This window comes from Bombina bombina, chromosome 3 (assembly GCF_027579735.1).
Source record: "Bombina bombina isolate aBomBom1 chromosome 3, aBomBom1.pri, whole genome shotgun sequence".
Classification (NCBI taxonomy): Eukaryota; Metazoa; Chordata; class Amphibia; order Anura; family Bombinatoridae; genus Bombina; species Bombina bombina.
This window is the reverse complement of record NC_069501.1, coordinates 633,909,050-633,923,243: the sequence shown is the minus strand read 5'-3', so window position 1 is coordinate 633,923,243 and position 14,194 is coordinate 633,909,050. Positions and strand designations below refer to the sequence as shown.

Here is a 14,194-nt window from a genome sequence, read left to right as displayed (position 1 = left end):
GCCAGCTTTGTGCAGGTACATGCCTCAAAACTCTCAATAACATCTAAGATAATCATATAAAGATAACATTGACTTCAGATTTCACTAGATTCCTGATGGGAACAAATAAAACAGTAAACAATTATAACACAAAGCTGAACCATTTAGATAACATAAAATAGGATGGCCCTGTGTTAGAGAGCCAACTACGGGCATGCTTTGTTAACCTGAGGAGTAATGAACAATGAAGTGTAAGATGCTAAAAACATACGATAGTGAGTACCAAGTCCTGTATAAAAAGTAAGAGCCTTTATAAAATATTCCCTCTGCAATAGGAAAAAAAAAAAACGTTGCATTGCCAATATCATTCACTACACCACAGTGGCGATCACAGCTTTATCAATATAAAAAGAAGATACAGTGTTGTGTATGCTTAGTTCAGGCATAGGACTGATGTGTCATGGTTAGGCATTGGTGAAGCAGTCTCGTATAGTCAGGGCAGGCTATCCACGGTAAAAAAACATGCTACGATAACTTGCAGGCAGGGTGAGAGAGGTTCCAATGATGTGGGGTGCCAGGATGGGGATTTCCTAACAAGCTTGGTCAAAGTTCCTTTTAAGGTATTCCTGCGCCCACGTTGCTAAGTGTCCCTGTTATCCCTTATCTTTTAGTGATATACCGTCGTGCAGGCTATAACCAATGTCAAACTGAGCAGATAATAAGACACCAAGTCACACAGTAGTGGAGGATATCGCCATATATATATCTGAAAGCCGCAGTGAAAAACATTAATGGCTGAGCAATAGGGGTAGTTGTCTTAGCCGACTCCTACTTTGAGTGTATGTGCTGGAAACTGCAGAAGCCGTGGGTTGTTGATATATCCTATTTTTTGCACCTCGAATAAGTATCGGCAGGTTAAGTGACATATAGCAGCCACACGCCAACCTCGCGCTCTAACCAGCCCCTTACCATATTGAAGAGTGTGTGCCATTGATGGGTCTTGTAATCCGCTATGAGGCGCAACCACTGGAGAGTCTTGTAGTTTAGTAGTGGAGCTCAACTCCTCATTGTCTTCTCGCCTCTCTAGCTCCCTTTCATGATTGCGCAATGAGGAATGTCCTGATGGTAGAGTTAAAGATGGCGACTGTCTCAGGACTGTTATATCTTCAGCTTGTTTAGAGTCTCTGGCAGTTAAGGCGGTCTGAACATAAGAGTGAGCCAAAAGAGGTGTAAAAGCCTCAGTTACTGCATTCAATAGAGCGCTGTGGTGGCGATCTAGTAATTCTGTCAGTTGAGACAGAAAAAGCGCGGCCATTTGTTCTCGCCCACAGGATTACAGTGGTAGGCAGAAAGCAAAGGTTGTGAGAATCGAGGTGTTTAGTCCTGTATAGATCCCCAGCAGCATTCAAGAGATACCTCTCAATAGTAATCACTGGGCTGCAGTCAGAAATAAGTAAAATATGCAGGATGGCCTTGTAAAATTATTATATGTTGGAAGAGCTCCTGAAATGTGCGTCTAGTCTCGATGGCCGTTGGCTCCGCCCCTACTAAAGCAGTTTTGATATATATCAAATAACAGAACGTACATTTTTATGACATGCGCAAAAAAATCTATTCTATACCTAATGATTGAAAAATATGGTGATATTTTATGAAATTATGTAATTGAATCACTTAAGCATCAAGTGTATATTTTGATAAGATTTTACGCAGTTTTTCAAATGGTTCAGGGAAATCGCAATACACATGCAATCTTATTACAGCTTTAAAAATAGAATGAATTAGTTCTGTACATGTAATAAAATGACAGCATTTTTAGGCACACATTTCTAAACTTGCAAAACAAAAACTATTGGAACTGAATGGCACAATTTAAATTTGGATCACAGTAGAATAATATGACAACACTTTGTATAAGTTTATTTATTTTTAAAAATGCCTTTTGCAGTCATAGAAATAAATCACTATGTTGCAGAGATTTTTCTAAAAAGGTGACAGAAGATTGCTAAGATTTCTAACAGGTAAAGAATTACTAACAGACTTGATTGAAATATTTCTAGCCGCTTTGTACAATGCAAACATGCAACCTGGTCTCTAAGATGACATCACTATAAAGCTGTTCAGCTTAACACATCCAAGCTCAATTGCAACATACAGGCAATATGTGGAGGATTTCACTTAAACTTCAGGAACAGAGTGGTCCATTAAGCTCTTTGCAACACTTGAAGCCATTCTTTTTACCATATGATCATAGATATAGGATGGCATTACGGTAAGAGTAACCACGTTTGCAGACGTTGCAAGTATATCAGCAACCTGGGAATCCTTTAATCCAATAACATTCTGTCCATTTATTTCACAGAGATTATGTTCAGTGAGAAGACCATTCCTTGCAGCAGAACCATCTTTGACAATGAAAGTTATTTTACCATTTTTGAAAATAAATCCAACATGTCCAGTACTGTCCTTGTGCATTGTGATAGTTCGTTCAAAAGGCCTGTCTCGGACAAACCATAGAAATTCTGTCCCCAGCTGCTTGCTTCAAGACTTTATGAGATTTGTCAGAGCTCCAGCCAGCACAGTTTTCACCGTTTATCTGCAAAATTTGATCTCCAAATTTCAAACCGACCAAAGATGCTGAGTAGTTTGCTTGTACAAGCTGAACAAAAATTCCATTGTCAATTGATTTAAGACGAAGTCCAATCTTTCCATCCTGGACTTTACACATTATTACTTCACGAACACCTTGTTTTATTTCTGCTCTGCGGATTCCAACATCACTTGGGTCACAGGGGCGACCATGTTATTCATTGCTGATGGTCTCGCTACCTGGCGCACATCAGATGGAACCAGAGACATATTTTTGTGTATTTCATCCTCACTCAGTTGTAATCCCATGTACTGAGCAAGCTCTGGATACAGTCTAGGGTACAAGCCTCTATCTTGAGGTACTGAGTCTGATGCATCAGATAATATTGCTGGGTTGGCTGGGTTGACCGAAATAGCAGTTTGAGCCTGAATGACTCTATCAACCTTCATGTCTTCGAGTGATGGGTACAAAGACATGGTTATGGATTTATCTGTTTAATCACGGGTAAATAAACAATACGGAGGAGAAAGTGCCAAGTGAGACCGTTATTCTCGCGATCAAATAATAAAGTGCTCTTTTTGTAACTTTTTATTTTGAATGTAGTTAGTATATTTTTAATTTTATTTCAGTGTATTTCAATTGGGGTTGAGTTAGGGGGTGTTAGGTTAGGGGGCTTAGTTATTAGTTTTACACTTTGCGTTGTGGGGGGTTGGCAGTTCAGGTATTAATAGGTTAATTAGGTAGTTTGTGATTCACCTGAATCGCCATAAGCCCCCTAATGTGATAACCCCTAAACCGACACATAGCCCACATCGCAAACTACCCCACTACACAGTAACCCCTTAAAGGCCACATAGCACACCGCAAAGTACCCCACTACATTTTAACCCCTAAACCGCCGCAACCCCCATCGTAAAATACCCCCTACACCGTCACAACCCCCATTGAAAAATAAACACTAACATATAAACCCCCTAACCAACTAACCTCCCTAAACTAACCTAGTTCCAAAAAAAAAAAAAATATGACATGAAAAAAAAACAACCTAACATTACATGAAAAAAGCTACCATTACAGAATTTTTTTCTAAAACTAAATTACCAAAATAAAAAAAACATTTACTAACACTAAACTAAACTATAGCAATAGCCCTTAGAAGGGCTTTTGTAGGGCATTGCCCTAAAGTGATATAGCTCTTTTTCCCAAAAAAATACTAACCCACTCTACAATACAAGTAACCCCCCCAAAAAAAGTTTATCCCCAACGTCCTCATCATGCGGTATTTTTTTTTTCTGCAATGGTAGTTTTTTTTCTTCTGCATGTAATGTTAGGGTTTTTTATTTCAGGTATAGTTATTATTATTATTTTTCCAGGTAATGTTAGTTTTTTCTTATATATTGTTAGGTTGTTTTTTTTTGTTTTTTTTTTGGTAACTTAAGGGGTGTTAGTTTAGGAGGGGTTAGCTGGTTAGGGGGCTTAATAGCATAGTCGGGTACTTTGCAGTGGGGGTTGTGGTGGTTTAGGGGTTAATAGTGTAGCGGGTTCTTTGCAATGTGGGTGTGTGTTTGTTTAGGGGTTAATAGAGTATTTTTGTGCAACTGTTTCCTCCGGGCAAACTCTTTACGCCAACTTTCAGGTTGTGTAAAAAGTTTGAGCGCTAAATGTGATTTTGTTTGAGTGATCGCATTTACTTTTAACTTGTAATACGAACGCACACTGCCACTCAACACCGCCCACACAAAATATGGGAAGTGTAAATTACCACGAGTTTGCGTAAACTAATTGACAGTAATTTCAACTGCGCACCACTTGTAATATACATTTGAGCACATTTACGCTCTTCGTGCTTATGATAGAGCTTTACTTGTAATCTAGCCCTTAGTGTTTCATAGTGCTTCACGTCCCTTTAGTTAACAAGCATAGATCCAAACATTTGTATGGCTTTCAAGCAAATACACAAGCTTTTGTTTGTATTTTTGTGTGTGTAGCAATATGTGTCCATTCGCTTAAATTATGGGCTGCGTATTCTCTTGCATTTCTTTTTCTAATCAGCATAAAAATGTTTGGCTAGATTGAACCGTAAGCAAAAATGCTAGGGATGTTTTTAAATCTTGCTGAAAGTGACAGTCTGTTGTAAAAGTTCTCTTAAAAAAATAAATCTTTATAAAACATACACTAAGGATTCAGTGACGTGTTAGTGAACTAGCCTTTGTAGCTAACGCATTTTATTTCCTGTTTGTGAAGGCTTCTTTCTGACTTATGTTTAATAGCTGATGTGATCAGCATAAGAGCCCAAATATATCACCTAACAAAACTACTCTTCAATTTATGCTTTATTCTACAATACTAACAATATAAAAAATGTTTTTGTAAAATGTTGGATTCTAGATAACCAGAGTAACCTAGTATCCAACATTTTTTTTTTAAATATATTTATTGAGGTGAAATACACTACATGACAGTTAGGCAATAATTTACAGGACATGTAAATAAAAGGATAAATTGCATCAATACTGGAAAAAGAATAAAAAAAAGAAAATAATGTATAAAGTAATAACATTGACATAAAAAAAAATCTCCAGATAAGGTCATGCCACAAAAGAAAATCAAGTATTATCTAAGCATACAAAGTCCACCTCATGTTTTCTAATATAGTGAGTCCCCATTAGAAAAAGGTAAAATAACAACATAAAGTTTTACCCCTATAAGAATATGGAGGCCACTATTGGACCCCCTAGGATATTAGTTGGTCATATCAGGGGTACTGGGAGAAGGGAAAACAATAAAGTGGGCCACTCTTAGGCCCAAAATATGATTTAGGAACTTAAACAGCCAACACTTAATTATGGGAGGTTTCTAAAACAGGTACCATTTGCTATTGAGCCACTTGTAAGGATAGCAACCAGGAATTAATTCTCCTTAATCAATATTAAATTACAGGGAGGGCTGCATAGGAAGAAGGATGCATGTCTAATGAGAATCTGCACAACTTACACTTCAAAGGGTGAAGTAGCTATTATTCCACTAGCAAAGTTCAAAATGCCATCAACATCTGGTGTAGAGACCTGGTATCTAAGTACATTAGCATACTTGTACCATTGTCTGTCCAGGGATCTAGCAAGGAGTATTAATGAAGGGGAAAACAAAAGAGTTATACCTACTTATGGGGTAGATTAAATATACTTTGAGCATTATCTGAGAACTATTTGAACAATATAGTCTCCATTACCGTAGTATCAGTAAGGGGGACAAACATAAGAGCCATAGAACAAATATATTGATACAGGGGACTTTAAATACACTCTGAACATTAGGCAAGTTGGAATTGGCTACTGCATAGCTCATTAAGAAGGGATTAGAATTAGTCACGTAATGAATATTGGTGAACTAACAAACAGATGCGTGCTGTATCATAAGCATTCAAACTAACCAGAGGCAGGGGAAATATTAAGAGAGACAGACTAATCCCCCATTCTAAAGTAATACAAACATTTCCAGGAACTATTACATAACACTCTACATTTCAATGTCTTAGCATCCTACCCTTCATTAGTATATGAAAATGGGACATATCAGTTCATAGAACGCAATCCGCAGGCGGCCCATAATTCAATGAGACAGCGTTCTCTTTCTCTTCCCCAATACACGCCCAGCTAGGTGGCAGGCTAGTTACGGTATGGGGGCGAGTCTGACAGCCTGCAGGATCAAAAGGCCGGCAAAAAAAGAGTGTATCTGTACAGTCCATGGGCTGGCAAAAGGTTCCCTGAAATGCGACCCACACTGATGCCCTGTATCTCGGTCTCGCTCTTGCCATAGGGAGGCAATGATGAGCAGCATAGATTATCACCGCTGTGACCATAGCCTCTGTAGTAGGGTTCTTCTCACGGTAAGCGGGTTTCAATCCAGGTATTTTCAGATCACCCAATGTCGCCTTCCACTCACGATGCTCTAGACACATCTTGCTGGCAACATTAGGGTAGTATGCACGGAGGGTTATTGCTAGGCATAGGGATGGGGTAGTCGCTACAGCGCTAGCTGCACTTGCCGTTTCAGTTACGGTCAGCTGCTGTCTGGAGACTCGTGGAGGTATCTTGCTCATGGCCGGGACATCGTCCGGGCATTCATCCACTGCTGGAGGGTTTTTTTCAGGTATGCTCAAGTGCGGTGCTGCCACAGCCAGGGCAGGGGGTGCTGGACTCAATAAACTTGGAACAGGCTTCAGGAGAGTTGTAGCTTTGTCAATTTTCCATGTAAGGTCCCCTGGCTTCACATGGCAGTGTCCAACTTGTCTCGCTAGCTCACGGAGGCTCTCACACTCAACATCCCAAGCCTGTTGTATCCGCACATGGTGATCATGTAGCAGCCTTGTCACGGCTGCAATTATCATTTCAGCGCCTGACGCCATCTTTAATAGGTACGTGTTGGAGAAGATGTCACTGAAATCTCCCACTATCTATCCTGTACAGCAAGGATGGTACTGAATAAACATAGGTAGTGTTGGTTTCAAATGAAGTATATCGTTCAGTGTCTGTGCACTGCTTACCCGGCCTATATTATTACCAGGGGGGGTGTTGAGAGCCTCTCTGTATAGAGCTTGCCTTAGGCCTCAACGCTCTGGATTGGTGTGCAACGGTGGTATACTCAAGGGAAATACTTCTTTCACTATATCTTGATCTATAGTATCTGTACATGAAGATAATATTACTGGATGGTCAGTTAATTCACTGATAATAGGCAGCTTAACAGTGATCCACACGGAGCTCCCAATATTGCTACTATTCAAGGTGCTGCCCAGAGACACGCCCCCAGTATCCAACATTTTACAAAAACATTGGCACATCTTACAAGCTGGTGAACGACTTCAGTCCATTATCCCTAACAAACCCCTATTTACTTATAGGAGAGCTAGCAACCTCAGCGATTGTTTAACAACCAATCATTTTGATAGAAATGCTAAGAAGCCACCCCTGTACAAAGGCTCAATAGCGTGTGGCAATTGCAAGGTTTGTACACACATGGTAAAGAAGAAAACCATTGTGGACAGATTCCAGAGTAAATGGACCATACCCAATCACATTACATGCAAAACCTCCAATGTAGTATATTGTGTATCGTGTAGTTGTGATTTAATTTATGTGGGTATGACTACCAGAGGCATGGGAAAAAGAATGACTGAACATTTAAGTAACATCAGAAACGCTGCTAAAGACGTAGAGAAGGGCAAACAAATTACAAGTCTTGCACAACATTTCCTACAGTATCATAGTGGTAAAACGAGTCCCTTTAAATGCTGGGGCCTGGAAACCTTACGAACAGGAATCAGAGGAGGGGATGTGGAACAAGCTTTATTAAAAAAGGAAGCGAAATGGATATTCAAATTGAACTCTGTCATGCTCTATGGCATAAATGAGAACAATAATTTCTGGGTGTTTTTATAAGACTGTATAAGGAAGAGGGCTGTATCTGATCATGTTGATTTACAGCCTTAGCAATCCTTTAGTACATAAGTCTTATCACCATTCTACTTAAATGTGCACCCTGAATGAGTTAAATTTATGATTTACTTTGATGTACATAGTATATATTTTTATTCAGTACAATACTTTAGTTATTTCCTGGAATGAATAGGAATTTGACAGTGAATTAATTCAGTATACATAGGAATCTATGTTTTAATACCACCAAGTGATACATGTCGTTTATGCATCATGCTGACAATAGGTAAGATGTTATACTACACTTCAGTTGCGTATGTATTATGTTGCTGACATGGGCATCTATCAAGCTGTCAACCGCAAATACGCTGGAATTCCGCAGCGTATTTGTGGCGAGCCTGATTCGTCTTAGTTATCAAACCCTACAGACCGGCAAAAGTAGAATTTAGTGACGTAACATACGATCCGCCAGACTCAGTCCGACACAGATCGATGCTTACGTCATTACAGATGTTCCGAACGTAAGTTCGGCACTTTCTGACTACTTTTGCTAGTTATCAAAAGTCTACCAGGTACACTCAGCACTATTCTGGCCCAGCGTACCTAGTTTTCAATCCGCTGCCCTGGAGGCGGCGGATGCCATAGGAATCAATGGGAGTCTAAAAGCAGCGAAAGCTTATGTTTGCTGCTGCCCGATATCCCATTGATTCCTATGGAAACGTTTACACCTAACACCCTAACATGTACCCCGAGTCTAAACACCCCTAATCTGCCCCCTCTACACCGCCACACCTATATTATACTTATTAACCCCTAAACCGCCTCTCCAAGAGCCCACCACCACCTACATTATACTTATTAACCCCTAATCTGCCCCTCCTACACCACCGCCACCTAAATTATACTTATTAACCCCTAATCTGCCCCCCTACACCGCCGCCACTATATTAAATTTATTAACCCCTAATCTGCCCCCCCTACACTGCCGCCACTATATTAAATTTATTAACCCCTAAACCTAAGGCTAACCCTAACCCTAACACCCCCTAACTTAAATATAATTTAAAGAAATCTAAATAAATATTCCTAGCATTAAATAAATAATTCCTATTTAAAACTAAATACTTACCTATAAAATAAACCCTAACGGCTAGATTTAGAGTTCTGAGGCCAAAGGGGTGCGTTAGCTACGCGTGCTTTTTTTCCCCCGCACCTTTTAAATACCGCTGGTATTTAGAGTTCACAGAATGGCTGCGTTAGGCTCCAAAAAGGGAGCGTAGAGCATATTTATCGCCACTGCAACTCTAAATACCAGCGTTGCTTACGGACGCGGCCAGCTTCAAAAACGTGCTCGTGCACGATTCCCCCATAGGAAACAATGGGGCTGTTTGAGCTGAAAAAAAACCTAACACCTGCAAAAAAGCAGCGTTAAGCTCCTAACGCAGCCCCATTGTTTCCCCATTGCTTACGTCATTACAGATGTTCCGAACGTAAGTTCGGCACTTTCTGACTACTTTTGCTAGTTATCAAAAGTCTACCAGGTACACTCAGCACTATTCTGGCCCAGCGTACCTAGTTTTCAATCCGCTGCCCTGGAGGCGGCGGATGCCATAGGAATCAATGGGAGTCTAAAAGCAGCGAAAGCTTATGTTTGCTGCTGCCCGATATCCCATTGATTCCTATGGAAACGTTTACACCTAACACCCTAACATGTACCCAGAGTCTAAACACCCCTAATCTGCCCCCTCTACACCGCCACCACCTATATTATACTTATTAACCCCTAAACCGCCTCTCCAAGAGCCCACCACCACCTACATTATACTTATTAACCCCTAATCTGCCCCCCCTACACCGCCGCCACCTAAATTATACTTATTAACCCCTAATCTGCCCCCCTACACCGCCGCCACTATATTAAATTTATTAACCCCTAATCTGCCCCCCCTACACTGCCGCCACTATATTAAATTTATTAACCCCTAAACCTAAGGCTAACCCTAACCCTAACACCCCCTAACTTAAATATAATTTAAAGAAATCTAAATAAATATTCCTAGCATTAAATAAATAATTCCTATTTAAAACTAAATACTTACCTATAAAATAAACCCTAACGGCTAGATTTAGAGTTCTGAGGCCAAAGGGGTGCGTTAGCTACGCGTGCTTTTTTCCCCCCGCACCTTTTAAATACCGCTGGTATTTAGAGTTCACAGAATGGCTGCGTTAGGCTCCAAAAAGGGAGCGTAGAGCATATTTATCGCCACTGCAACTCTAAATACCAGCGTTGCTTACGGACGCGGCCAGCTTCAAAAACGTGCTCGTGCACGATTCCCCCATAGGAAACAATGGGCTGTTTGAGCTGAAAAAAAACCTAACACCTGCAAAAAAGCAGCGTTCAGCTCTAACGCAGCTACATTGTTTCCTATGGGGAAACACTTCCTAAGTCTGCACCTAACACCCTAACATGTACCCCGAGTCTAAACACCCCTAACCTTACACTTATTAACCCCTAATCTGCCGCCCCCGCTATCGCTGACCCCTGCACTTTATTATTAACCCCTAATCTGCCGCTCCGTACACCACCGCAAGCTACATTATAGCTATGTACCCCTAATCTGCTGCCCCTAACACCACCGACCCCTATATTATATTTATTAACCCCTAATATGCCGCCCCCAACGTCGCCGCTACCTACACTTATTAACCCCTAATCTGCCGACCGGACCGCGCCGCTATTATAATAAAGTTATTAACCCCTAATCCGCCTCACTCCCGCCTCAATAACCCTATAATAAATAGTATTAACCCCTAATCTGCCCTCCCTAACATCGCCGACACCTAACTTAAAGTATTAACCCCTAATCTGCCGATCTGAGCTTACCGCTACTCTAATAAATTTTTTAACCCCTAAAGCTAATTCTAACCCTAACCCTAACACCCCCCTAAATTAAATATAATTTTATTCTAACGAAATAAATTAACTCTTATTAAATAAATTATTCCTATTTAAATCTAAATACTTACCTGTAAAATAAACCCTAATATAGCTACAATATAAATTATAATTATATTGTAGCTATTTTAGGATTAATATTTATTTTACAGGCAACTTTGTATTTATTTTAACCAGGTACAATAGCTATTAAATAGTTAATAACTATTTAATAGTTACCTAGTTAAAATAATTACAAATCAAATTGAGCTCGCATTCTATTGGCTGTTCCGATCAGCCAATAGAATGCGAGCTCAATCTGATTGGCTGATCGGATCAGCTAATCGGATTGAACTTGATTCTGATTGGCTGATTCCATCAGCCAATCAGAATTTTCCTACCTTAATTCCGATTGGCTGATAGAATCCTATCAGCCAATCAGAATTCGACGGACGCCATCTTGGATGACATCATTTAAAGGAACCGTCATTCGGCGAGTAAGCGTCGGTAGAAGAGGATGTTCCGCGTCGGCTGGAAGATGATGGCTCCGGAAGAAAGAAGATTGAAGATGCTGCTTCATAGAAGACTTCATCCCGATGATGGACTTCTTCAGCGCCCGCTTGGATCAAGACTTCAGCTCGATGATGGGTTTCTTCAGCCGCCGCTTGGATCCAGACTTCAGCCCGAGGATGGACGTCACTCTTCAGCCCCCCGCTTGGGCTTGGATCAAGACATCGGAGGCTCTTCTGGACAGATCGGGACCCGGTGTGGTGAAGACAAGGTAGGGAGATCTTCAGGGGCTTAGTGTTAGGTTTATTTAAGGGGGGTTTGGGTTAGATTAGGGGTATGTGGGTTGTAATGTTGGGGGGGGGTATTGTATGTTTTTTTTTTACATGCAAAAGAGCTGAATTCTTTGGGGCATGCCCCGCAAAGGGCCCTTTTCAGGGCTGGTAAGGTAAAAGAGCTTTTCTATTTTAATTTTAGAATAGGGTAGGGCAATTTTTTTATTTTGGGGGGCTTTGTTATTTTATTAAAGGGCTTAGAGTAGGTGTAATTAGTTTAAAATTGTTGTAATATTTTTCTAATGTTTGTAAATATTTTTTTATTTTTTGTAACTTAGTTCTTTTTTATTTTTTGTACTTTAGTTAGTTTATTTAATTGTATTTATTTGTAGGTATTTTATGTAATTAATTTATTGATAGTGTAGTGTTAGGTTTAATTGTAGATAATTGTAGGTATTTTATTTAAGTAATTTATTGATAGTGTAGTGTTAGGTTTAATTGTAGGTAGTTTATTTAATTAATTTATTGATAGTGTAGTATTAGGTTTAATTGTAACTTAGGTTAGGATTTATTTTACAGGTAATTTTGTAATTATTTTAACTAGGTAACTATTAAATAGTTATTAACTATTTAATAACTATTGTACCTGGTTAAAATAAATACAAAGTTGCCTGTAAAATAAATATTAATCCTAAAATAGCTACAATATAATTATAATTTATATTGTAGCTATATTAGGGTTTATTTTACAGGTATTTAGATTTAAATAGGAATAATTTATTTAATAAGAGTTAATTTATTTCGTTAGAATAAAATTATATTTAACTTAGGGTGGTGTTAGGGTTAGGGTTAGAATTAGCTTTAGGGGTTAATACATTTATTAGAGTAGCGGTGAGCTCCGATCGGCAGATTAGGGGTTAATACTTGAAGTTAGGTGTCGGCGATGTTAGGGAGGGCAGATTAGGGGTTAATACTATTTATTATAGGGTTATTGAGGCGGGAGTGAGGCGGATTAGGGGTTAATAACTTTATTATAATAGCGGCGCGGTCCGGTCGGCAGAATAGGGGTTAATAAGTGTAGGTAGGTAGCGGCGACATTGGGGGCGGCATATTAGGGGTTAATAAATATAATATAGGTGTCGGCGATGTTAGGGGCAGCAGATTAGGGGTACATAGGGATAACGTAGGTGGCAGTGGTGTACAGAGCGGCAGATTAGGGGTTAAAAAAATTTAATAGAGTGGCAGCGGTGTGGGGGGACCTCGGTTTAGGGGTACATAGGTAGTTTATGGGTGTTAGTGTACTTTAGAGCATAGTAGTTAAGAGCTTTATAAACCGTCGTTAGCCCAGAAAGCTCTTAACTACTGACTTTTTTCGGCAGCTGGAGTTTTGTCGTTAGATTTCTAACGCTCACTTCAGCCACGACTCTAAATACCGGCGTTAGAAAGATCCCATTGAAAAGATAGGATACGCAAATGGCGTAGGGGGATCTGCGGTATGGAAAAGTCGCGGCTGCAAAGTGAGCGTTAGACCCTTTCCTGACTGACTCCAAATAGCAGAGGGCGGTAAAAACCAGCGTTAAGAGCCTCTAACGCTGGTTTTGACGGCTACCGCCCAACTCTAAATCTAGCCGTAAGATAGCTACAATATAACTAATAGTTACACTGTAGCTAGCTTAGGGTTTATTTTTATTTTACAGGCAATATTGTATTTATTTTATCTAGGTACAATAGTTATTAAATAGTTATTAACTATTTAATAACTACCTAGTTAAAATAAATACAAATATACATGTAAAATAAAACCTAACCTAAGTTACAATTACACCTAACACTACCACTATAATTAAATTAATTCCCTAAATTAACTACAATTAAATAAAATTAAATAAAATTATCTAAAGTACAAAAAAACAAACACTAAATAACAGAAAATAATAAAATAATTACAAGATTTTTAAACTAATTACACCTAATCTAATCCCCCTAACAAAATAAAAAAGCCCCCAAAATAAAAAAAAGCCCTACCCTACACTAAATTACAAATAGCCCTTAAAGGGACAGTCTACCATAGAACTGTTATTGTTTTAAAAGATAGATAATCCCTTTATTACACATTCCCCAGTTTTGCAAAACCAACACAGTTATAGTAATATACTTTTTACCTCTGTGATTACCTTGTATCTAGGAACCTTCTTCCAGCCCCCTGATCACATGACTGTGACTGTTTATTATCTATTGTCTTAAATTTAGCATTGTTTTGTGCTAGATCTTAAATAACCCTCTGTGCCTGAACACAGTGTTATCTATATGGCCCACGTGTACTTTCTGTCTCTTTGTGTTGAAAAGAGATTTAAAAAGCATGTGATAAGAGGCAGCCCTCAAAGGCTTAAAAAATAGCATATTAGCCTGCCTATGTTTAGTTTAAACTAAGAATACCAAGAGAAAAAAGCTAATTTGATGATAAAAGTAAATT

The 14,194-nt window shown here is 39.2% G+C and overlaps 2 protein-coding genes across 2 annotated transcripts in view; both read right to left on the bottom strand.

Moving 5' to 3' along the window:
* LOC128652459 (uncharacterized) overlaps positions 1–14,194 on the bottom strand; it is a 321,251-nt gene that overhangs the window by 102,014 nt on the left and 205,043 nt on the right. The window lies entirely within an intron of this gene.
* On the bottom strand, positions 1,557–3,118 carry LOC128653814 (syntenin-1-like). Its single transcript, XM_053707340.1, is given in 3 exon segments — positions 1,557–2,487; positions 2,489–2,763; positions 2,766–3,118. Coding segments are annotated over 3 exon segments (885 nt in total). The 5' UTR covers positions 3,046–3,118; the 3' UTR covers positions 1,557–2,157.